The 24,754-nt window shown below is 41.1% G+C and overlaps 1 protein-coding gene across 1 annotated transcript; it reads right to left on the reverse strand.

The window, feature by feature from the left end:
• Positions 1–788: 788 nt before the first annotated feature.
• On the reverse strand, positions 789–24,422 carry LOC139391749 (delta-type opioid receptor-like). The gene is made up of 5 exons (XM_071139258.1): positions 24,098–24,422; positions 6,306–6,538; positions 6,017–6,139; positions 5,419–5,713; positions 789–5,291 (listed from the first exon to the last, which is right to left on the reverse strand). The coding sequence occupies exons 1-5, from the start codon at positions 24,340–24,342 to the stop codon at positions 5,051–5,053; spliced, it is 1,137 nt and encodes a 378-aa protein (XP_070995359.1). The 5' UTR covers positions 24,343–24,422; the 3' UTR covers positions 789–5,050.
• Between the last annotated feature and the right edge of the window lie 332 nt (positions 24,423–24,754).

Raw genomic sequence — 24,754 nt, forward strand, 5'->3', positions numbered from 1 at the left:
CATCTGAACAGGCTGAAATTCCAGGTTTTTCTCCAAAAAAACTGTTACACTAAAAGGGCATTATCTCAATTGTCCAAATTTCAGAGTGTTATTTTGACATCATAGAACGGAAATATCATTTGAAAAACAGGAAATCATGTTTTTGACTACACTAGACGTATTGATTCTATAGGGAAGGTCACATTTTTTTGATTATCCAAGTAAAGTGCTACTGGTCTTTGTTTTTCTGTTTTCTGTTTTTGAACGTTTTAATGTACTGTGAAGACAATAACTAATAGTTTAGCTATCCATCCACAGTTCCTCGACTAGACATAGAACACACCTAACCCCTAGCCCAGCTATCGTTAGCCACAAATGCTAACGCAACAAGACGCATGATAATGTAAGACCGCTAAAACGTATGATACTATACGACCGATATTCTACCACCAAACCATTTGTAACATATCATACAAATTGGAGGACGTAACATATCATATGAAATGGAGAACGTACATATCATACAAAATGGAGGATTTAACATATCATACAAAATGGAGGATATAACATATCATTCAAAATGGAGGACATAACATATCATACAAAATGGAGGATTTAACATATCATACAAAATGGAGGATATAACATATCATTCAAAATGGAGGACATAACATATCATACAAAATGGGGGACATAACATATCATACGAAATGGAGGGCCACAAAAACACCACAACATAATGTGAATGGGTGTGAGACAGTGTTGGTTCTACAAATCGTTCCATGGTTTTTACAAATTGGGAAACATAATTTGCTACCGTGTTCATTTTATTGATTATTGTTGTTGTTTTAATCAACAATCCGAGAAGCTTCTTGTAAAACATCTTGGCTTGCTGTTAATTCATCAATGCATTTTACAATAGATACTCATCTAGCTAGCGTAAGTTATAAACTATAAACTATAAGGATCACTGCATGAGCACTGTAAAGTTAATCATGATGGGTTCAAGTGTGACTAGCACAAATACCTTACAGTCTCTGGCAATACATTGAATATAAGCAAACATACAGTGTTTTGTATACATTTTACAGAAATGTTCCAGTATTCAATTGTTTTAAAGGAGTTACTTATAAATGTATATTAATTCATAAAAATGACAAAATTCCCTAACTGCAATATCCAAAGCAGGGCAGAAGAACAGTGCTAGAAAAAAACAGAGGTAAAGCTATATTTGGATTAAATAGTGAATCTGTAGGCTAAAAAAATACTGTTGATATCCTGCTGATAGTCTACAGCTAGTTTGTTGAACATCTGCACATTGACTATTTATATAAAGCTTTACCAAAATACACTGGGTGTACAAAACATTAAGGACACCTGCACTTTCCATGACATATTGTAGACTGACCAGGTGACACCAGTTGATAGCTATGATCCCTTATTGATATCACTTGTTAAATCCAATTCAATCAATGTCAATGAATGGAGGAGACAGGTTAAAGAAGGATTTTCAAGCCTTCAGACAATTAAGACACGCATGGTGTATGTGTGCCATTAGGATGTTGAATGTGCAAGACAAAATATTTAAGTGCCTTTGAATGGGGAATGGTAGTAAGTGCCAGGCACACTGGTTTGTGTCAAGAACTGCAATGCTGCTGGGTTTTCCATCCTCAACAGTTTCCTGTGTGTATCAATAACGGTCCACCACCCAAAGAACATCAAGCCAACTTGACACAACTGTGGGAAGCATTGGAGTCAACACAGGCCAGCACGGGCCTTGGGGTCAACAAGGGGAGGGGGGAGGGGGTGCAACTCAATATTAGGAAGGTGTCCTTAATGTTTTGTACTCTCAGTGTATAAGTATAAAAACCATGAATGATAGATTGTTAAATAATGAAAATAGATTTTCAACACAAAGTGTGACTCACATGACAAGAGAAAGGAAAGTTACAATTGTATTGCAGTATTGTAGCTATTGACAGCGGTTCCCAGAAATACTATATGGGAGTTAGCCTTGATCAATATAAAATCCATCATTCTATAACAGACACTCAGAGGCAAAAAGGTTATAGTAGGCTATTAGCAACTGTTGCTCTAGTAAAAATGGGTGGCTAGGTGGTCATTTTCTATTTTGTGACATTTGCACGCATTTGTCAGTTTGATGTACTGTACTGTACCTTTTACCATTATGGCCCTACTGTGTATTAAAGGGTGGTAAAACCATATTTAGATGTACAATTCATTTACAGAAGTTGTGAGCATTGTTACACTGGAGTACAGTACTTAAATATCTCTACCCTGTCGATTTGAGCTTGTTTGCAAAGCTAATGCATGTAATCAATACCACATCTGTCATACATAATAATGCGTAGGCTGTTCCACATTTTAATAGACTATCTCTCTTTGTAGAAGCCATGTAAATACGTAGTTTTAGATCCACATAATAATATAAAGTGTGTCTGTCAGGAATACTGACAAAAGCAAAGAGAGCATAAACCAGAAACGAATTCGGCTGTAAATAATTCAGCAGTCTGTGTTATTAGACCTGAAGCATTTTCACTCACTGCCAGGACATATACTGAAGATACGGGATGAAAATAATTTCATTCTATAAATGGGAGTTAATCTGTTTCTCTCTTATTTTATTTTCTAAATGTAAGACTAGCCTCAGCAGTTATGCAGTACAGTAGCTAATAAAGCATACAGCTATTTGATCAAATATCACTGTGAAAATGGAGCGATAGTCATCATCAAAACAGCATACAGAATCACATACACAAACGGAAGCCAGTTAGTTTCACCTGTCACTGAAAAGGTTAGCCAACTACGTAAATAATATGTCAGAGTTCTGAGAATATCTATATCTACAAAGTCACGTTAAGTGATTTTAGTTTGGAACTGATTTTGATTTCCTTACCTTCAGCAAACAATGTTGTGGTACATGCACATTCATCTTATTAGAAATATGCCAAGATGTTGACATCTAACCATTAATAGTTAGACTATGTCATCTAAACTGACATTGACATAAACAGTAATTAATTATATTCTCTTTTCATCTGTAGTCTGTGCTAGCTCATTATGCTATCATTATGCAAAACGATTCACAAACCTCTCGTCCACATTTTTGGGCTTGTCATAGTGGTTCCTGACATAGCATCATGCCCAAGGTCAGTAAAAAATATAGCTACTTCTGAAATGGTACCCTATTCCCTACATAGTGCACTACTTGGTCAAATGCAGTGCACTATACAGGGAATAGGGTGCCATGTGGGTTGCAATCTATGGAACGATTTACAGGCTTGATCTTTCATCAGCATTGGTGTTTTGCAAGGTTACCGGGAGAATTTATACCCTATAATAAAGTCATAAATTATAGCCTACAGCCTATGAAATATGAAGGGTCATTTTAATCTTAATCACTATAATTAGTTGATGCCCTCAAGGTAAAATTGAGCGCTGTCATCATCTTTCTTAGGAATCTTATCATGACTTAATGCCATAGTTACGTCTCTCTAATCTGCCATCGATTTATTTTGACCGATGACACAATGTTTTTCTCCAATTACACAGTAAAACAGATTGTAAAAGTCCTTTCCAAATCTCACTTGGTTCAGCTATGTACATACTCAGTTGTCTTGGTTTCCACAAGCCGCCATACTCTTCAGGTTTGTCAGTTTTAAAGTTGTTTTGCTGTTGTTGTTTCATTTTTACATTCATCAGAGTAGTCATGCATTCACGCAGAGTGTAGATCTAGATCTAGTTATTCCTCTCAGTGGTCCCTTCTACCTCTCTGCTCCGATCTATGAGTCTATTAGGTTTGTAGCCGAGAGCCGAGGTGTCTGTGAGGAAATTCTATGGTACAGCAGTGGAGCACAGGCAGGCACAAAGCTCTGTGGTAGATTTCCATTGTTTGCAGATTCATGTAGCTATCAGCCCCATTTTCCCATTTTGTTTCAGTGTCTCGTGCCCCAGTGCTTTGCACTAAAGTATGTTTTCATCCATCATCCAACCTGTCACAATGGATCTGTAGTTTCTTCTTCCTCTGTGGTGCAATGTATTTGTTTTGCCTTTTGTAGATGGAAAGTGGAAAATAACTATTTTTCTCTCCATTTTACAGTACCTTAGTCAAGTGTGATGGAATATGCGTCAGCAATCTTTGAAAATTCATCATCGATGTTAGTTTACAGGTGCTTGCTTCCCAGAGAATAGAAAGAAGGTCTGATAAACAATGGTTGGACATCCATGCTTCTCCACTTTCTCAGTTTGTCAAAGCACATGGCTACTGTAGCCTGGAGAAGCATGGACATCCCACTCACAGTGTACTGTACCCATGCTACAGCCTGTCTTGTCTATTCACACTACTTCAAGATGGATGATGCAGTCTCTGGTACATGAGATACAAAATAGACCACTGCTTAGCATTTGGAATCTTTGCGAAGTCCGTCAGCTGTAACAACTGTCATTGTCACTGAACAGTGTTGGGTGTTTTCTCCAACCCCTCCTGGGTCAAACGTCCCCATTTCAGATGTCTACATATCTACTCATTCAGTGGTGTCCCTTACCCCGTTGTCTTATTTTCAAAATAACCCCAGTCCCATATTTGTGCAGCTTGTCATCAGTCACAAACAGGGATGACTTGTTGACAAAACCATGTCGTATACTTTGGACCACTGTCCTTGACAACATCCTGTGTATTCACTCTACAGCCAGACATCCATTTGTCATAAACCAGAAATTCACTACTCAAAAAGGCCTGGCACCTTCACAGATTGTCTCTAGATAGAACCTTTTATTGAAAACGATTTATGATGAAAAATTGAATCTCTCTACTTCTGAGCTACAATAAAGAAAGTTCCTAAATCTCACTGGTAGGAATGTCGATGATGAGGTCTAAAAAAAAAAGTATAGTGTGTTTTGGAACCTCCTTTACTGACACCTCTGTGTGAGTCTGACTAAATCATTGTTTGTCCTGTCAGAATTCCGTTGTGGAGATCTGGGTGATCTCAGACTGCAGGTCTTGCTGGACCCTCCTGGATCGAGAACCACGAGGGATCTGGTCCATGCCTAGTCATACGGGCTTCTTTTCCGTCCCAGCTTCAGTCGGAGCGCAGACGGACACGGGTTCCCGGTTGGCGTTCCGACCCCTGTTGAGGGAGTTGCGTTCCACGCGTGTCCGGCAGGGCAGGCAGAAGTCCCGGAAGCACCTCTTGAAGTTCTCGTCCAGGAAAGCGTAGAGAACAGGGTTGAGACTACTGTTCATGTAGCCCAGTGCAATGCAGAGGTGCCAGCTGGCTTTCACGTAGGGGTTCCTGTTAATAATGAATCATAATAAGTTATGCATCATTTTATTTGATGCCCTTTTCCAACACACCCAAAGTAATTTGACCGAAAAAAAATTGACAAGAAAATAGAAGTACACAAAACATAACGACTAACCCAGAGTCGATCTCCACCAGAGTCTTGATGATGATGAAGATGTGGATGGGCGTCCAGCAGACAATGAAGGCCGCGACAATCACGAGGACCATGCGGGTGATGCGGCGCATGTTGCGGTCCTTCTCCTTAGAGCCGGAGAGCAGGCGGACGCTGCGCAAACGCAGTATCATCAGACCATAGCAGATGGTGATGACCATGACAGGGATGATGAAGGCAAAGATGAAAACGCAGATCTTAGTGACTGTATCCCAGTACCAGTCAGGGTCGGGGAACTTCAGTGTACACATAGTCTGACCTAGGAGTAGAGAGGGGTGGAGGAGAGAAGAGGGGGGGGGGGGGATGGGTGGAGGAGAGAAGGAGAGGAGTCAGACACGTTTAAAGAGAGCGGGGGTGAGACAGAGACTGTAGGACAGAGACTGAGGAGACTGTAGGAAGTTTATGTTATAGAGATAATTGATATTTGACCAAAGATGTAATAAACTGTACTATAAATTTGCAGGAATAGTGACTTATTATCTTATTTAATGGGATAATATACAAGAAAGCCGTTGAAAGAAGTGTCAAAAACGTGCTAGCTAGTTTAACGTTACTTTCTCACCACTGTCTGTTGTTTTGGTCACCGCCATGACCATGATGGGCACTCCGATGGCAGAGGACAGAACCCAGATCAGAACGTTGATGATCTTACCCTTGGCGGGCGTCCTGAACTCCAGGGCTCTCACTGGGTGACACACAGAAGATTATGTTTCAGTTGCAACTTATATTACAGTGAGTGTTATTGGCTCTAGGCACCCTTTCATTTCTATTTGCGAGAGGATACGCTCTTGTTAAAAGTAGTGCACCATGACGTGTATAGGGTGCCATGTGGAATGCTTCTCTCCCTTTACCTGGGTGGCACACAGCAATGTAGCGGTCCACAGACATCATGGTCAGGGTAAAGATGCTTGTGAACATGTTGTAGTAGTCGATGGCGATGACCACCTTACAGAGGACCTCTCCGAAGGCCCAGGTCCCCATCAGGTACTTGGCGCTCTGGAAGGGCAGTGTGCTGGTGGCTAGGGCATCAGCTAGAGCCAGGTTAAAGATGTAGATGTTGGTGGATGTCTTCATCTTGGTGTATCTGTGGACGGAGACATTTGTTAAATAGATGTTGCTATCAAACCGTATGTTGTATTCTGTGATGATTTTGACATGAATTAATTTCATTTCAATTCACCTACAAAATTGACTTTTGAATTTATCTCAACCTTGGTGAAAGTTATTAAGATAAAATGATTTTGCGGTCAGTAATGACAGCGGTTGGTGCGGATGGTAGAATTTTCTGTTATACACTTTGGGTTGAGAAAGCTACAGTTGAAGTCAGAAGTTTACATACACTTAGGTTGGAGTCATTAAAACAAATTTTTCAACCACTCCACAAATTTCTTGTTAACAAACTATAGTTTTGGCAAGTTGGTTAGGACATCTACTTTGTGGATGACACAAGTAATTTTTCCAACAGATTACAGACAGATTACAGACAGATTATTTAACTTATAATTCACTGTATCACAATTCCAGTGGGTCAGAAGTTTATATACACTAAGTTGACTGTCATGGCTTTAGAAGCTTCTGATAGGCTAATTGACATAATTTGAGTCAATTGGAGGTGTACCTGTGCATGTATTTCAAGGCCAACCTTTCAAGGCCTACCGAAACTCAGTGCCTCTTTGCTTGACATCATGGGAAAATCAAAAGAAATCAGCCAAGACCTCCGAAAATAATTGTAGACGTCCACAAGTCTGGTTCATCCTTGGGAGCAATTTCCAAAAGCCTGAAGGTACCACGTTATTCTGTACAAACAATAGCACGCAAATATAAACACCGTGGGACCACGCAGCCGTCAAACCACTCAGGAGGTGTTCTGTTTCCTAGAGATGAACGTACTTTGGTGCAAAAAGTGCAAATCAATCCCATATCTACAGCAAAGGACCTTGTGAAGATGCTGGAGAAAAACGGTACAAAAGTATCTATATCCACATTAAAACAAGTCCTATATCGACATAACCTGAAAGGCCGCTCAGCAAGAAAAGAGCCACTGCTCCAAAACTGCCATAAAAAAGCCAGACTACGGCTTGTAACTGCACATGGGGACAAAGATCGTACTTTTTGGAGAAATGTCCTCTGGTCTGATTAAACAAAAATAGAACTGTTTGGCCATAATGACCATTGTTATGTTTGGAGGAAAAAGGGAAGCACTGTGAAGCACAGGGGTGGCAGCATCATGTTGTGAGGGTGCTTTGCTGCAGGAGGGACTGGTGCACTTCACAAAATAGATGGCATCATGAGGAGCAAAAATTATGTGGATATATTGAAGCAACAAGACATCAATCAGGAAGTTAAAGCTTGGTCGCAAATGGGTCATCCAAATGGACAATGACCCCAAGCATACTTCCAAAGTTGTGGCAAAATGGCTTAAGGACAACAAAGTCAAGGTATTGGAGTGGCCATCACAAAGCCCTGACCTCAATCTTGTAGAAATGTTGTGGGTAAAACAAAAAAAAAGCTTGTGCGAGAAAGGAGGCCTACAAACCTGACTCAGTTACACAAGCTCTGTGAGGAGGAATGGGCCAAAATTCACCCAACTTATTGTGGGAAGCTTGTGGAAGGCTACCCAATGTTTGACAAAGTTAAACAATTTAAAGGCAATGCTACCAGATACTAAATAAGTGTATGTAAACTTCTGACCCACTGGGAATGTGATGAAATAAATAAAAGCTGAAATAAATAATTTTCTACTATTATTCTGACATTTCACATTCTTAAAATAAAGTGGTAATCCTACCTGACCTAAGACCTAAGATTTTTATTAGGATTAAATGTCAGGAATTGTGAAACTGAGTTTAAATGTATTTGGCTAAGGTGTACTGTATGTACATTTCCGACTTCAACTGTATATTCTGTAGAGTTTTGTCCCTGTGTTTTCACTCACGTCCAAGATGCTCGAACTACTTGCCTCTTGCTGTATATGTTGAGCAGAGAAACATTTGGAACATGTCATTCCAATTCTCTTTGCACATTGTTCTATTTCTCTGTGAACAAGTGATTAAAGATAATTATACAACGGGTGGGTCTAATCCTGTATGCTAATTGGTTAAAAGCGCATTCCAACCGGTGTCTATTCCACAAGTTCCAACCGGCTAAATATATGATGTTAAAATGCCTATTTAGTCTGTTCCATCTGACTGTGCAATCCACTGTCTCATCAGCCCAGGCAGGGAAGTTATAAACTTGATCTCCCCTATAAAAAGCATTTAGACATCTCACATTTCTTTTAGAATAACATTTAGTTTTCAACAATGGAGATTTGTATAAAATTTGCTCTCTTTCTCTCCGACATTTGCAACATTGTTTCAATTTTCAAATTCGATCTCCAACTGTCCCATAGTAATGAACTTGTTAGGGTCAGGAGATGGGACAAGAGAGAGAGAAAGAGAAAGGCAGTGTTTCAGTTCGCATCATTTTTATGGATATATACAAAGAAATGTCAATTGAAAAAAAGTAAAGCGTAACGAAGTGCAGGTAGTTGGCTGTCTTTCCAGCTTCAGTTTGAAGTTATTGTGTTAGTTGTGTTATTGGCTAGCTTCTCTGACCAACAGTGTCCTAACGACAGAGGACATTTTCTATGCCAGGCAAAATCGTGCCTCATAAGCTCATTGTTATGGATGTATCCAAATAAATGTCACAAGAAAACAGCTTAAGCAAATGCAGCTACTGTTGTTTTTCTGTATGCATGTGTTTGAAGTGACTGTAAGTTAGCCGTAGTTGGCTAGCTAGCAAGCAAGGGATAAGAACATTGCCAGCCAGTATGGCGATGGAACATTTAGAATGAACGACTTGGTCGCGTCCATAGAAACAGAACAAAAAGACTGAACGCCTGGGTCGCGTCTCTGGCGACCAAACCAATAGAACGAACGACCAGCCGGCTTGGGTAGCAACCCTACATTTGTTTCAGGACTATATCTTGTGGAAGGTTGAAATGGTATGAATAAATTAATCCAAATAACATTTCATGAAAATATGTCATCATTATTTGAATATGTTGGTAACCCGTTGTGTAAAAGTGATAATGCCTTCAAAGCCGGTGTTTGGGGCCTAACAACACCCATACCGATATCCCCCAAACACCAGCTTCTCGGGCATGATCACTTAATCGATCTCTTGAACATGCGTGGAACAGCAAAACACGTTATTCTAATTCTCTTCATATGCGGTTCTATTTCTTTCTGAATGAGTGATTAAAGATAATTGATATACTTCAGGCTTGTTAGTGTCTGATCAAGCACTTTGAGGACCGTTTAGGATTATTTGCTGCATTAAGATATGTTATATTCCTATAAAAAGCTCCTGCAAATAGATTTTCTTTACTTTTTTGTAATTAGACCCAAGACCCACTGGGCAGAGACATCAGTTCAACGTCCAGTTTTTTAAATTTAAATTTGGTTGAGTTGTCAAATAACATGAAAAAAAATACATTACATTGATGTCTTTTTGCAAATCCAATTAGTTTTCCACATTTGTTTAACTAGGCAAGTTAGTTAAGAACAAATTCTTATATACAATGACAGCCTAGGAGCAATGGGTTAACTGCTTTGTACAGAGCAGAAGAACAGATTTTTACCTTGGCAGCTCAGGGATTCAATCCAGCAACCTTTTGGTTACTAGTCCAACACTCTAACCACTAGGCTACCTTTCACCCCTAGGTGACCTGCTGACCCAAAACATTGACATCATTCAACATCATCACGTAGATTTGGGGGATTTAAATGATGTGGCAACAATGTTGATTCAACCAGTTTTTGCCTAGTGGGGAGCATTTTGGCTGAGTCACTAGAGTAGTTAGAGATATTGGCCTAATGGGGTCAGAATCTCTCTGAAGGCACAATATAAATGTGTTCATAGAGATATATTATATATTAACCTACTTTGCCTTCAAAACAGTATTATATTAGTCATAGCCCATTGGTCTGTATGTAAAATGCTCTAAGAGTTACAGAATATGCTGTGTTGAAATTGGTGTGCCTAAGTGAGAACGGTACTTGTCAATAGATTTTTGCACTGTGGCTCTGTGGATACATTAAGTGAATATTTTGTACAGTCCATTTAGTTAATGGTCCAGATGTGTGTGTTCACCATAAAAGCTATTGATGTTCAAAAGTCAAAAGGATAACAAAATCAAACCAAACAACACTCAGAATGAAGTAAACAACATTTACTGGAAAATGGAAATCAGCTTTGGGCGTTGGTCAGTCTTTGACAGGGACTGTAAGCTCCTAATCCTAACTCCCTGTTGGGTCGTTCCATGTCATTTCAGCAAGCCGTTACACCCAATATCTCAGATTGATTAAGAAATCATTTTTGTAGTTAGAAAAATATAAAATTAGCATTCCTGCTAAATCCTTTTGCTGAAATATAATTTGATCTCTGAGAAATTAAGCTGCTTGATAGCACCCAAATTCATATAATATTCAATATGTCCTGGTAGTCTATCTGGCCACGTGGCCTTGTGACTGTTGAATGTTTAAAGGTCTTGCTCATATCGACTACGGAGAGCGTGATCACACAGTCTTCCGGAACAGCTGGTGCTCTCATGCATGCTTCAGTGTTGCTTGCCTCGAAGTGAGCATAAAAGGCATGTAGCTCGTCTGGTAGACTTGTGTCACTGGGCAGCTCGCTGCGTTTCCCTTTGTTGTCCGTAATAGTTTACAAGCCTTGCCTCATCAGACGAGTGTCAGAGCCGGTGTAGTAGGATTCAATCTTAGTCCTGTATTGACGCTTTGCTTGTTCGTCTGAGGGCATAGCGGGATTTCTTATAAGCGTCCGGATTAGTGTCCCGCCACTTGAAAGTGGAAGCCCTTTCCTTTAGCTTGGTGCGGACATTGCCTGTTATCCATGGCTTCTGGTTTGGATATGTACGTACAGTCACTATGAGGACGACGTTGTCGATGCACTTTTTGATGAAGCTGGTGACTGAGTAAGAAATTAGGACTGTTGCAGGAATGCTTATCTTGTCTGTTTCTAACAACAGAAATGATTTCAGAACAATCTGACATGGTGGATGTCAAAATCCTCCTTCTTGTACTTTTTGAGGTGGAATAACCCTGATCCCTGTCGCTCAGTAATAAATACATTATAGCCTATTGATTTCCCATTCCCTTTCTCCCTCTTTAAGATATGGTCGATAACATGTACTAATTTACATCTCTTAGTGCATAAACACTACCAGCCAAATCATTCTGGAGACTGGGGCTATAATCTAGGTCTGTGGAGTGTATGTGTATGTATGTCTGTGTCTGTGCTTGTGTGCGTGCATGTGTGTGCTATAATGTAATATAATATATATATGCCATTTAGCAGACACTTTTATCTGAAGCGACTTAAAGTCATGCGTGCATACATTTTACTTATGGGTAGTCTGGGAATGCTCTACAAAATGAGCTACAAAGGATCACCCATATGCAAAATGTCTCTTTGCTGTAAGTCAGCAAAGAGGCCTTGAGCCAGGACTGTGATGACCATTCCATGTTTAGGCATCCCATCTGCTTATGAGACTGATGGTGGGTTAGGGGTGAGAGGGGACAGGACTGTCGAGTATGTGGACTGAGAGCTGCTGGTGATTTGCTGATTTCTCTTCTGCTTCAACGGCTCCCACAGGAGGGTTAGACCCTCCCGACTGAAATAGTCCATGAAAGCCACCTTCTTAATTGTTCATCTGACAGATGTGTTGTGATCCCTGTCAGGTCAAGTCAACTGGCCGACATTGAACAGACTTTACAACAAGTGCGTGTGTGTGCATGTGTGTGCGTGTACGTGCGTGTGTGTGTGTGTGAAGAGTCGTGACAGGCATTGTGATATGGGCCAACTCAGGGACAAAGGCTTTAAATTAAAACAAGGTCAGGTCAGTGGATCTAAATATTGTCTATTCAATGTATTTCTGTTTTACTTGCACCTGTCTCTATTCAAACAAAAGTTATAATTGTTGGTTATCTCCCTCTCTCGCCATCTCTGTCTGTATTGGGTCTTGGTGTCAGTCAGTAAGATGGTCATTGATCTACTGGCTCTGCCTCTCCAGGGTATCAGTCACTCTCTACACCATAAACGCAGCCCTAGCAATTAAACAATCCCACTGTTAAAAGTAGAGACAGGCTAGGTGGAGGGATTGATGAACGCAAAACAAATCTGTCAAGAATCATTCCAACAAACAGCATCCTGTACCTGACTTATACAATATGCGTTTCCAGCTTTTTAGCTCCATTCCTATGCTGTAAAGTTATACATTGGATTTTATTGTCACATTTAATAATATCAGTACTGTATACAGATGTAGGATCTTAATTTGATCACCCTGTTACAGGATAACTTTCATACAATGCAGGACAATTAAAACGTGTTGTTTATTTGAGGTGTAAAAAGGCTTCTGAAGTTTGTAATGTCCACTTAGAAATGTCATACTTGATTTTCCCTTGTGCAAAACGTATAAACCCCTACATAAATGTCCGTTAATTATTATTCACACAATCATTCACATTTCCTGTTGCTGCAGGATTATTTTCCTGGCTCAAACTGGCTCAAATTAAGATCCTACATCTATAATGCATCCCATCTGTGGTCAGTAGCACTGTGGTTTCTAAATGGGCCTCTGTTGTACAAACACATCACTTGTCCATTGCTGTGAACCTGCTCATAGTGTATCACAACTATATCTCAATGGGGCAAGGAAGATATGTTTTAGGAAATATCACTTGAGTCATGTACTGGGGTGCCAGAGACAGAGTCAATATATTGTCTGAAGTTTCCGGTGCTCAGATGAGTCAGACTACAGCAGGTTACAGACTCTTTTACCGCTAGGGAAGATTGTTCTTGATGGGAGATTTCTTTCTCTGTCTGTTAGAACCCTTTGATTCAGCATAACTTCATCTATGAATCCGTCTGTGCTCCCTAGCGCCACTGTCAGCAGGAGAGAATAGATAGATATTACATGTTATATTTTTCGTATTTATAAGATGACGGTGAATCACAGGCAGTCATTATATCCATTGGATGGGTTTGCTCTCTGCGTATGTAGAATCATTATTGCTAGCCCTGATCTGAGCTGGCGTGGTCAGGGCACACCCACCCTCACCTCTCCTCCACCACCAAGACCCATGCTGGGACCATGTCCCTTCTGGTCTTTCCTGTCCTAACCATGGCCCACTCCCCTCTGCCTTGAACCAATGTTACAGGAGCCAGGGCTTACACATGATAGACACACACACAGAGACACACACACACACACGGAGATGGAGATGCAACGAAAGACGCATCGAGTGGGTGGCCTCTGGGCTCTGTTTGTGTGGATGGATGTTGATGAAGTGGCTAGAGAAGGGGAGAGGAGGCGGGTGGGCGGTGGGGGAAGAGACATGATGTCACATGTGCACGATGTTACACATACAGGAGCTGAGAACACACAAGTGGCCAGATACTGGCAAGATGTTAAGGATACGGTGTTCTGTACAGCACTGTACGGTACAGTCGTTTCAAGGAACTGGCTAAGATAGGCGGTCCCTCCCTGCTATCTTTAAAGGGGGTGTAGCTGACAACCTGAAGCATCTTCTCAACAGGTTACAGCACCAAGGCAGGTTTCACCACAACATGCTATGTTCCATTTCCCTTTGAGGATGACACCTGTGCATGCATTAATAATAGAAGAGGAGGGAGAAGATGAGCTTTTGATATTTTCCCACGGTGCCCACTCTGTTCATGCCATCCGTTTAACTGGTTCTGGACCTGTAGTAGTTAGCTAATGCCACAGGTTCATAGGGGTGGTCCATTCTCCTTGTTTGGAAGCCTGAAAAGCTTGAAAACAGTGGGATATTTTCTTCCAATGTCATGTTAAATCATGCTGTTTAAAATGAGAACCATGATCTGTAACTGTGATAGTATCATAGATGTCAGTCTAGTTGGAGATTGTAGCTGTGGAGCTGTCATTGCTGTCCTGCCCTGTCATCTCTTGTCCCTAGAGCAGTGGTTCACCACCATTTCCATTCGGTGGACCACCAAATCACCGTCAAAACCTCTTATTTGTGGAGTCCCTAAATGTTTTGACATTAAATATCTTGCCGGACAAATTTTGAGTCCATTTTATCCATGAATGTAACAGTTAAAAGGCCTATTATTATTATTATGAACAATTTGTATTTTTAAAAGAAATTAACATTTCTTATAATATAATTAATACCCCCAACTGTTTTTATTTTTGAAGGAAAATAAATTGCACCAAAAAAAGTACCACGGACCACAGGTTGAAAACTACTGCCTTAGAGGTTAATCAACATATGGAGGAGGCAGAACCTTGTTAGAATCACTGCTGCAGGCTACAGAGGGTCGTGTCTGTATGTGTATTTGTGTGTGCGTTTGTTAAATTCACAGCAGCAGGGAACAGAGGGTCATTTTAAAAACGTCAGTCAGTGGCCTTGGTTCCAGGACAAACCGGATGGAAATTGAATACTTCCTTCTCCTGCCTGACGCTGGTGAATATTGATTATTGTCTTATTGATCACAGCTTCATCAGACCACAGGCAACATTTGTATATTGGGTACGTACACCCAGAGCCATTGATCATAGTCTGTCACCACAAGTTAATCACTCGGTCCAGTATTAACCATGTTCACTGGGCTCCAGTCCGATATGTGTCCATTTCAGCCAAAGGCAGCACACCATGAAAATATGAACTATTTAATTAATACAAAAGTATGTCAACACGCTTTCTAATTAGTGGATTCGGCTATTTCATCCACACCCGTTGCTGACAGGTGTATAACAATTGAGCACATGGCCATGCAATCACCATAGACAAACATTGGCAGTAGAATGGCCTTAATGAAGAACTCAGTGACATTCAACAAGTCAGTTCATTACATTTATGCCCTACTAGAGCTTCCCTGGTCTGCTGTTATTGTGAACTAGATACAGTGCCTTGCGAAAATATTCGGCCCCCTTGAACTTTGCGACCTTTTGCCACATTTCAGGCTTCAAACATAAAGATATAAAACTGTATTTTTTTGTGAAGAATCAACAACAAGTGGGACACAATCATGAAGTGGAACGACATTTATTGGATATTTCAAACTTTTTTAACAAATCAAAAACTGAAAAATTGGGCGTGCAAAATTATTCAGCCCCTTTACTTTCAGTGCAGCAAACTCTCTCCAGAAGTTCAGTGAGGATCTCTGAACGATCCAATGTTGACCTAAATGACTAATGATGATAAATACAATCCACCTGTGTGTAATCAAGTCTCCGTATAAATGCACCTGCACTGTGATAGTCTCAGAGGTCCGTTAAAAGCGCAGAGAGCATCATGAAGAACAAGGAACACACCAGGCAGGTCCGAGATACTGTTGTGAAGAAGTTTAAAGCCGGATTTGGATACAAAAAGATTTCCCAAGCTTTAAACATCCCAAGGAGCACTGTGCAAGCGATAATATTGAAATGGAAGGAGTATCAGACCAATGCAAATCTACCAAGACCTGGCCGTCCCTCTAAACTTTCAGCTCATACAAGGAGAAGAGTGATCAGAGATGCAGCCAAGAGGCCCATGATCACTCTGGATGAACTGCAGAGATCTACAGCTGAGGTGGGAGACTCTGTCCATAGGACAACAATCAGTCGTATATTGCACAAATCTGGCCTTTATGGAAGAGTGGCAAGAAGAAAGCCATTTCTTAAAGATATCCATAAAAAGTGTTGTTTAAAGTTTGCCACAAGCCACCTGGGAGACACACCAAACATGTGGAAGAAGGTGCTCTGGTCAGATGAAACCAAAATTGAACTTTTTGGCAACAATGCAAAACGTTATGTTTGGCGTAAAAGCAACACAGCTCATCACCCTGAACACACCATGCCCACTGTCAAACATGGTGGTGGCAGCATCATGGTTTGGGCCTGCTTTTCTTCAGCAGGGACAGGGAAGATGGTTAAAATTGATGGGAAGATGGATGGAGCCAAATACAGGACCATTCTGGAAGAAAACCTGATGGAGTCTGCAAAAGACCTGAGACTGGGACGGAGATGTGTCTTCCAACAAGACAATGATCCAAAACATAAAGCAAAATCTACAATGGAATGGTTCAAAAATAAACATATCCAGGTGTTAGAATGGCCAAGTCAAAGTCCAGACCTGAATCCAATCGAGAATCTGTGGAAAGAACTGAAAACTGCTGTTCACAAATGCTCTCCATCCAACCTCACTGAGCTCGAGCTGTTTTGCAAGGAGGAATGGGAAAAAATGTCAGTCTCTCGATGTGCAAAACTGATAGAGACATACCCCAAGCGACTTACAGCTGTAATCGCAGCAAAAGGTGGCGCTACAAAGTATTAACTTAAGGGGGCTGAATAATTTTGCACGCCCAATTTTTCAGTTTTTGATTTGTTAAAAAAGTTTGAAATATCCAATAAATGTCGTTCCACTTCATGATTGTGTCCCACTTGTTGTTGATTCTTCACAAAAAACTACAGTTTTATATCTTTATGTTTGAAGCCTGAAAGGTGGCAAAAGGTCGCAAAGTTCAAGGGGGCCGAATACTTTCGCAAGGCACTGTATGTCTAGGAGCAACAACGGCTCAGCCGCGAAGTGGTAGGCCACACCAGTTCACATAACGGGACCGCCGGGTGCTGAAGCGCGTAGCGTAAAAAAATTGCCTGTCCTCGGTTCCAACGCTCACTACTGAATTCCAAACTGCCTCTGGAACCAACATCAGCACAAAAACTGTTAATCGGGAGCCTAAGATCACCATGTGCAATGCCAAGCGTCGGCTGGAGTGGTGTAAAGCTTGCCACCATTGGACTCTGGAGCAGTGAAAACACGTTCTCCGGATTGATGAATCATGCTTGGAGGAGGAATAATGGTCTGGGGCTGTTTTTCATGGTTCGGGCTAGGCCTCTTAGTTACAGTAAAGGAAAATCTTAACGCTACAACATACAATGACATTATAGATGATTATGTGCTTCAAACCTTGTGGCAACTGTTTAGGGAAGGCCCTTTCCTGTTTCAGCATGACAATGCCACCGTGTATAAAGTGAAGTCCATACAGATATGGATTGTAGAGATCGGTGTGGAAGAACTAGACTGGCCGGCACAGAGCCCTGACCTCAACCCCATCGAACACATTTGGGATTAATTAGAACGCCGACTGCGAGCCAGGCCTAATCGGCCAACATCAGTACCTGGCCTCACTAATGCTCTTGTTGCTGAATGGAAGCAAGTCCCTGCAGCAATGTTCCAACATCTAGTGGGAAGCCTTCCCAGAAGAGTGGAGGCTGTTATAGCAGCAAAAGGGGAACCAACTCCATATTAATGCCCATGATTTTGGAATGAGTTGTTCGACAAGCAGGTGTCCACATACTTTTGGCCATGTAGTGTGTCTTGCTGCTGTAACGGAGGTGGTTTGGTAAACCATGCTTGCTTGATAGCTAACCTTGCCTCAGACCTGAAAAGTTGTGTTTGCTCTATGAGTTATTACCTAGGCTTTAGCTCAGAGGGCTGACACAGTAATGTGGCGCATGGGAGACACAGACTCAAACATCAGTTTGTCACACTGCTTGGAGACAGTCAAAAGAGTACTCACTCTTTTATGAGGGTCCTTCATTCAGTAAGTTTACTGTGAATTGGAGACATTAGCATTTGGACAGGCAGTGCTCAAACTTTTGGGCTTGGTGGGCCAGAATAACATCTGAGTGGTGCCCAACTAGACATGATGTATTTAGAAATAGGACAGGTAAACAATAGCTTTTTAGGGTCACACTTCACACCAAACTCACACTTATTAAGAACACATTCTAATTGCCAGTAATGATGTATACATTTTTTAACAGTTGTGGCACAGAAACAGCAACCAAGTTTCTATGTTCATAAGGCTAATAACTTGAATATGTTTAAAATGACTTGAATATGTGAAATATGTAAAAATGTGTATTTGCAGCTCTGATCTGTCATCACTTCTACCCCACTGTTTCCTCCATACTCCGCGGAAGTGCCCTCGACCCCTCTTCTTTTCCCACCACTTCCCTGACCAAACACACACTACTCCTTCCAGAGCTCTCTCTCACACACACGCACATGCACGCACACACACACTTCACACACACACACACACACTGCTGAGTAAGAGAGTAGACATGCAGCGAGACACGGGAGCCGGTGTTGACTCACACCCATCCTAAAAAACACCCAACTCCACTGGGTACAATATTTCAGGCAGGAATTGCTGCTCTTTGTTTGTTTGGGTAAACCCTGATGTATTTCCCCAAAGAAAGGATTTCGACCTAATCATAGTTATAAGATGTCAGCTTATGGTGTATACTAGAGTTCATCTTATTCAAGCTCATTAGATGATTCTCCCCCGTTTGGGAGTTTTCCTCCTAAGACAGCTCTGATTATGCCCTGCGTATGAATACACCAAGTACACCACCTAGTACATCAGCTACACCACTCAAAGAAGTCATTTTATCAACTGCACACCCTCATTCATAACATTAGCCATTTAAATGTAGGTCATAGCACAGTACATTTGGTACAATCATCTCTACACTATTACTGATTCTGTGTGTGTGTGTGTGTGTGTGTGTGTGTGTGTGTGTGTGTGTGTGTGTGTGTGTGTGTGTGTGTGGCTGGCTGGCTGGCTGGCTGGCTGTCTAGCAGAGCGAATGCTTCTGACCTGGGCTATGTTACAGAGGGATGAACTACAATATTGGTGGTGTCAGCCCCAGCTCTCCCCTCAGTCCCCTCAGTCAGTAATCACAGAAGAGTCTTCTTTGGCTCGTATTATAAGTAATGCTATTATGGATACTAAAACCTAGCCTTCATATCTACCCAGGCAGCTCTCCCTCTGAAGCAGCCGACACCTGGGTTCAAATAGTATTCATTTTCTTTCAAATACATTGAGTGTTTGATTTAGCCTGCCTGAAATGCCAGATGGATCCAGTCAACAGCTCTCTAGAACAGAGGGAGGGGAGATACTGTAGATGGCTCCTAAATAGCTTAATTACTCACTGTGCTGTGTTTTCAAAATGAATATCCAATGCCGATCACGATTCACAGTGAATGAACAATAGCGACTGACTGTGGATGCTAAAACACTAATTTTACTCCACTAGTCAATGTTTTCTTTCCTGCTTCTTTCCTGTGTAAGGCTGATTACTCCATGCCTAGCACACAGTTTCAGAGAATCAGAGAGCATCGAACCCAACTCAACCTCACCACTTTCTCCGCACTTCATATCTCCCTGTCTCTTCCAATAAATGTGTGTAATTCAGTCCTTGAGCTGTTCTTGTCTATTGATGTTCTGTATTATGTCATGTTTTATGTTTTGTGTGGACCCCAGGAAGAGGATCTGCTGCTTCAGCAACAGCTAATGGGAATCCTAATAAAATAATAAAATACTAAATCCGGCTGATTCTCTCCGCTCTCTCTCCCTGTCTCTCTCTGTTTCTCTCCCTCTCACACACCCACTCTCCCTGTCTCTCTCTGTTTCTCTCCCTCTCACACACCCACTCTCTCTGTCTGTCTCTGTTTCTGTCACTGCCTCTCTCTCTCTCTCTCTCTCTCTTTCTTCCTCTCTCTCTCTCTCTTTCTCCCTCTCTCTTTCTCTCTCTCTTTCTCCCTCTCTCTCTCTCTTTCTCTCTCTCTATCTCTGTCTTTTTTTTTCACTCTCTCTCCTTAAATTTTGGAGTGGTAGTCATGGTAATGGCAGGTCATGTGCAAAGAAAACCCCACTTTAGAGCAAAGAATCTGATCTGTGCGTCCAGACAGAGGTCGCATATGGAGGATTCGGTTTGCATCAGAATTCAGATCCACATCTGGAGGTGGTATAAATCTGGAGTCAAAAGATCAGATTCCATGTTTCTTTTTGCTGTTTACACTGAAGGGAACACATATCATACTGTATCAGCAGGTTAGGAGAGCATTTTAGCTAACCTAACCTTAACCCTTTTCGTAACCATAATCTAACTCTCCTAACCTGTTACGTTCATTCTCCTAACCTGCTGCGTAAATTCTCCCAACCTGCTATGAAAAGTAACTTCCGTCCGTAGCTGTATAGGCCTACCATCTAGTAAAACCCCTTTAAAGCACCTCCACAAGGAGAAACCAGAGTCCTATATTTTGAGAGTTGGGCCAAAGCGGTTTCTGTCTGAATGTTCTGAGAGCGCCACTTTCTCCTCCACAGCTGTTGCTAAGTGATAATTGACACTTCCGTATTGTGCTGCTTATTTCTGATAGTTTTCAAAACCTATGAAGATGTCAAGTGAAAGCAGATATGTAGTTTGTTGAGACCATAACACAGTGCCGACTTGGATACACATTATCCCGAATGCTAATAAAAAAAATGTCTGTTAAATTCACTGCTCTGTTTTGCTTGTTGACAGCGAGTAATTTCATAGGGAATTGTCGGAGACGCTCTCATATTGTACATCACCAACATTTTGAGAATAAAGGAGCTAACATGGCATCCGTTCTAATACCTGGACGAACTCTCTTAAATATATGGCTCTCGGAAAACCAACTAATGTCCATTGTCATGACAACCCCTTTCATTATCTGACAGGAAACAGCAGTAGAGGCCACTATACGTATCTTTTCCCTGAAAACCAGAGAGGAGAGTTCATACTGATAGTAGCCTCCTGGCTCTTACTGTCAATAGTTACAGCCTTATTCTAAATGTGATTAAGTAAATTAAATTCCTTGGCAATCTACACACAATACCCCATAATGACAAAGAGAAAAATATATATATATTTTTTTTTTACATAAATATTCAGACCCTTTGCTATGAGATTCGAAATTGAGCTCAGGTGCATCCTGTTTCCATTTGATCATCCTTGAGATGTTTCTACAACTTGATTGGAGTCCACCTATGGTAAATTAAATTGATTGGACATGATTTGGAAAGGCACACACCTGTCTATATATGTCAGAGCAAAAACCAAGCCATGAGGTTGAAGGAATTGTACATAGAGCTCTGAGACAGGATTGTGTCGAGGCACAGATCTGGGGAAGGGTACCATATTTTTTTCGCATTGAATGTCTCCAAGAACACAGTGGCCTCCATCATTCTTAAATGGGAGAAGTTTGGAACCACCAAGACTCTTCCTAGAGCTGGCCGCTTGGCTAAACTGAGCAATCGGGGGATAAAGGCCTTGCTCAGGTAGGTGACCAAGAACCCGATGGTCACTCTGACAGCACTCCAGAGTTCCTCTGTGGAGATGGGAGAACCTTCTAGAAGGACAACCATCTCTGCAGCACTTCAACAAGCAGGCCTTTATGGTAGAGTGGCCAGGTGGAAGCCACTCCTCAGTAAAAGGCACATGACAGCCCACTTGGACTTTGTCAAAAGGCACCTAAAGACTCTCAGACCATGAGAAACAAGATTCGCTGGTCTGATGAAACCAAGATTGAACTCTTTGGCCTGAATGCCAAGCGTTACGTCTGGAGAAAACCTGGCACCATCCCTACGGTGAAGTATGGTGGTGGCAGCATCATTCTGTGAGAAGGTTTTTCAGCGGAAGGGACTGGGAGACTAGTCAAGATCGAGGCAAAGATGAACGGAATGTCCTTGAGTGGCTCAGCCAGAACCCGGACTTGAACACGATCAAACATCTCTGAAGTACCAGAAAATAGCTGTGCAGCAACTATTTCAAGAAAGTATGCTTCAAGAAATTATTGAGTAAATCGTCTGAATACTTATGTAAATGTAATATTTCAGTTTATTTTGAATAAATCAGCAAAAATGTCTAAACCTGTTTTTGCTTTGTCATTATGGGGTAGTGTGTGTAGATTGGTGACAGGGAAAAAAACAACTTAATACATTTTAGAATAAGGCTGTAATGTAACAAAATGTGGAAAAAGTCAAGGGGTCTGAATTCTTTCCGAAGGCACTGTATATAACAGGATTGGGGACAAGTATGAATAGAGACATGAATTGCTCTTTAATTATGTTCAATTAATGAATTTGAATTGTATTTCAATTGGACATACCCCACAGGAAGCAGAATTTGAATGAAAGGAAGTGGAATTTATTTAAAATAAATGTAATTAAATTCAAATGACTTATTTATTCTACACATCCCCATAATTTTGGTTACAATAGCATAAGGTTGAAACATTTAATTTTCTAAACTCATTCTCTTGAAACAATTGTACATTATTATAGTGGTCTGGAAATATTCTAAAACCATGTTGTCTATAATAATCCATAATTCCCTTAATGTTCAAAATATCAGAAATAACAAAATCCCAGAATGCATTAGATCAAACACTTCCTTATGGAGACATGCCAAAGCGAAATACTGCTTCACATCTGAGTTATAATCAAATTAAGATTTGAAATGGTGTGTATATTATTTGCATTAATAAGTGGCATTGATAAAAATATTTGTGAAAGGAATGAGACTCATGTTTCACTTCTAAATTGAATTGGTTTCAATTGGTTTTAATTCAATTCTCCTTCCTTCAATTAAATTCACATTCTGCTTCCTGTGGGGTGAGGCCAATTCAAATTCAATTCTAATTCAATTCAGAAATTCCAACCCTAAAGCTATTATTAGATTCAGAGCAACTAGACTGGACATTGTTTTATAATGTCTGACTGCAGTGGGCAATAAAGCTATTAGTGGATTCAGAGCTATTAGACTGGATACGGTTTTATAATGTCTGACAGCAGTGGGCACAGACAGAAGTAAGTGCACTAGACTGGACATCCAGTTTACTACACTGGATACTCACTGTCTTATAATGCCAGACAGTGTAGTACTGTCAAGGGTTCAGTTTAGTACACTGCTAGGGTTCAGTTTAGTACACATTGTGTGGGTTCAGTCCTCCAAGTTTGGCCATGGCCTGCCATGTCTATGAACATGTCAGAGGGGGGTTGTTAGAGCATTTTTGTGATGTGGGCAAAATTATTATCATTAAAAATACACTCAGCATGGTAATGTCATCATAAACAATAAACCCATCACTGACATCAGTACTATTTAAATTAAGGGAGGGGGCAGATTGGGAATAGCCAATAATTAAATCCTGTTGATCCTAATTATTGTCTGTAAAATGGGAGCATTTGATAATAAAACTTTTTTTTAAGATAGCCCAATTTGAGTACTCTTTTGAGTGCTGTGTAGTAGGCACACACACACCACACACTCTCCACCAGACTCTCTCTTTCCTTTGGTCCTCACGCGCGAGTAAACACTGATTGACTGTTTCGCCAGCAAAAATGTTTCCTTGTTGAACAAAAGCAACAACAACAAAAAAGTATTATGGAGTGTAGCATCTTCAAATCACAGAAAATCATTCATTTTATCATTGATTTGCGCCCTGTGCTTGCTTTTGACAAATACACGGTTTGCTTAACTAACACGAAGAGAGGCACACATGAGATATTGGTCTATAAAAAAAACGCGATTTCTATACGAAATACACGATTCCCCTATAGCCTAAAACCTTCTTGAGAAAAGTACATTTTCAGTCACGCATATCCCCACAAATATATGCATTCACATGCTTTCTTACAGACATTAATACGGCATATAATCTCAAAAGCAAGTTCCCACCAATGATAGTAGGCTAAATATAATATGCCACGGGTGGTTCCAGTAGAAAAGCCTTACCTCACCACCCCGTACATCACAAGGACATTCCCGAGCAATCCCACCACGCAGATAACCGAGTAGAGCGCCGTGATGGAGATGGCTACTATAATATTGGAGGCGCTCTGAACCGGGAGCTGCTGGGTGTAGTTTTCCCCGTTGGGCACGAACCCCATCTCGTCGTCCGGGTAGGTGACATTGAACGGAATCACCGAGTACATGTCGAAATCAGCCGGTTCAGCACCAGGGGCAGTGGACGGCTCCATGGCTCTAGGACTGTCGCGCGCCTGTGACTGTTACTGTTCTCTGGTCTGTGGTGCTGAAAACTTATCCAAGCACTACTGGTCGGCTGGTCGGACACGGCTCGCGCTTTTGTTTCGCCTGCTCGGCGTTTTATTGGCTGGAAGGTGTGTACTGATCCTCACGCGCCAAAGGGCAAGGTGCACAGTTTACAGTTGGTCTGTCTCACCAAGGGGTCGAACATGAAAAACAGAACGATGACAGACTTCCCAACCCCAAAAATAAGAATAGAAAAGCAAAAATGATTTCACTTCTGTTTAGAGTTCACAGAACATTAGGATGATTCAATAATTGTTCGGTCTTGTGTCTGGTTGAAAGAGAGGAGTCCTGTTCTCAGGAGGATCGGTCTGTGTAATGTTGACGGTAGCCTTTAGTGGG

Source organism: Oncorhynchus clarkii, chromosome 32 (assembly GCF_045791955.1).
Source record: "Oncorhynchus clarkii lewisi isolate Uvic-CL-2024 chromosome 32, UVic_Ocla_1.0, whole genome shotgun sequence".
NCBI lineage: Eukaryota > Metazoa > Chordata > Actinopteri > Salmoniformes > Salmonidae > Oncorhynchus > Oncorhynchus clarkii.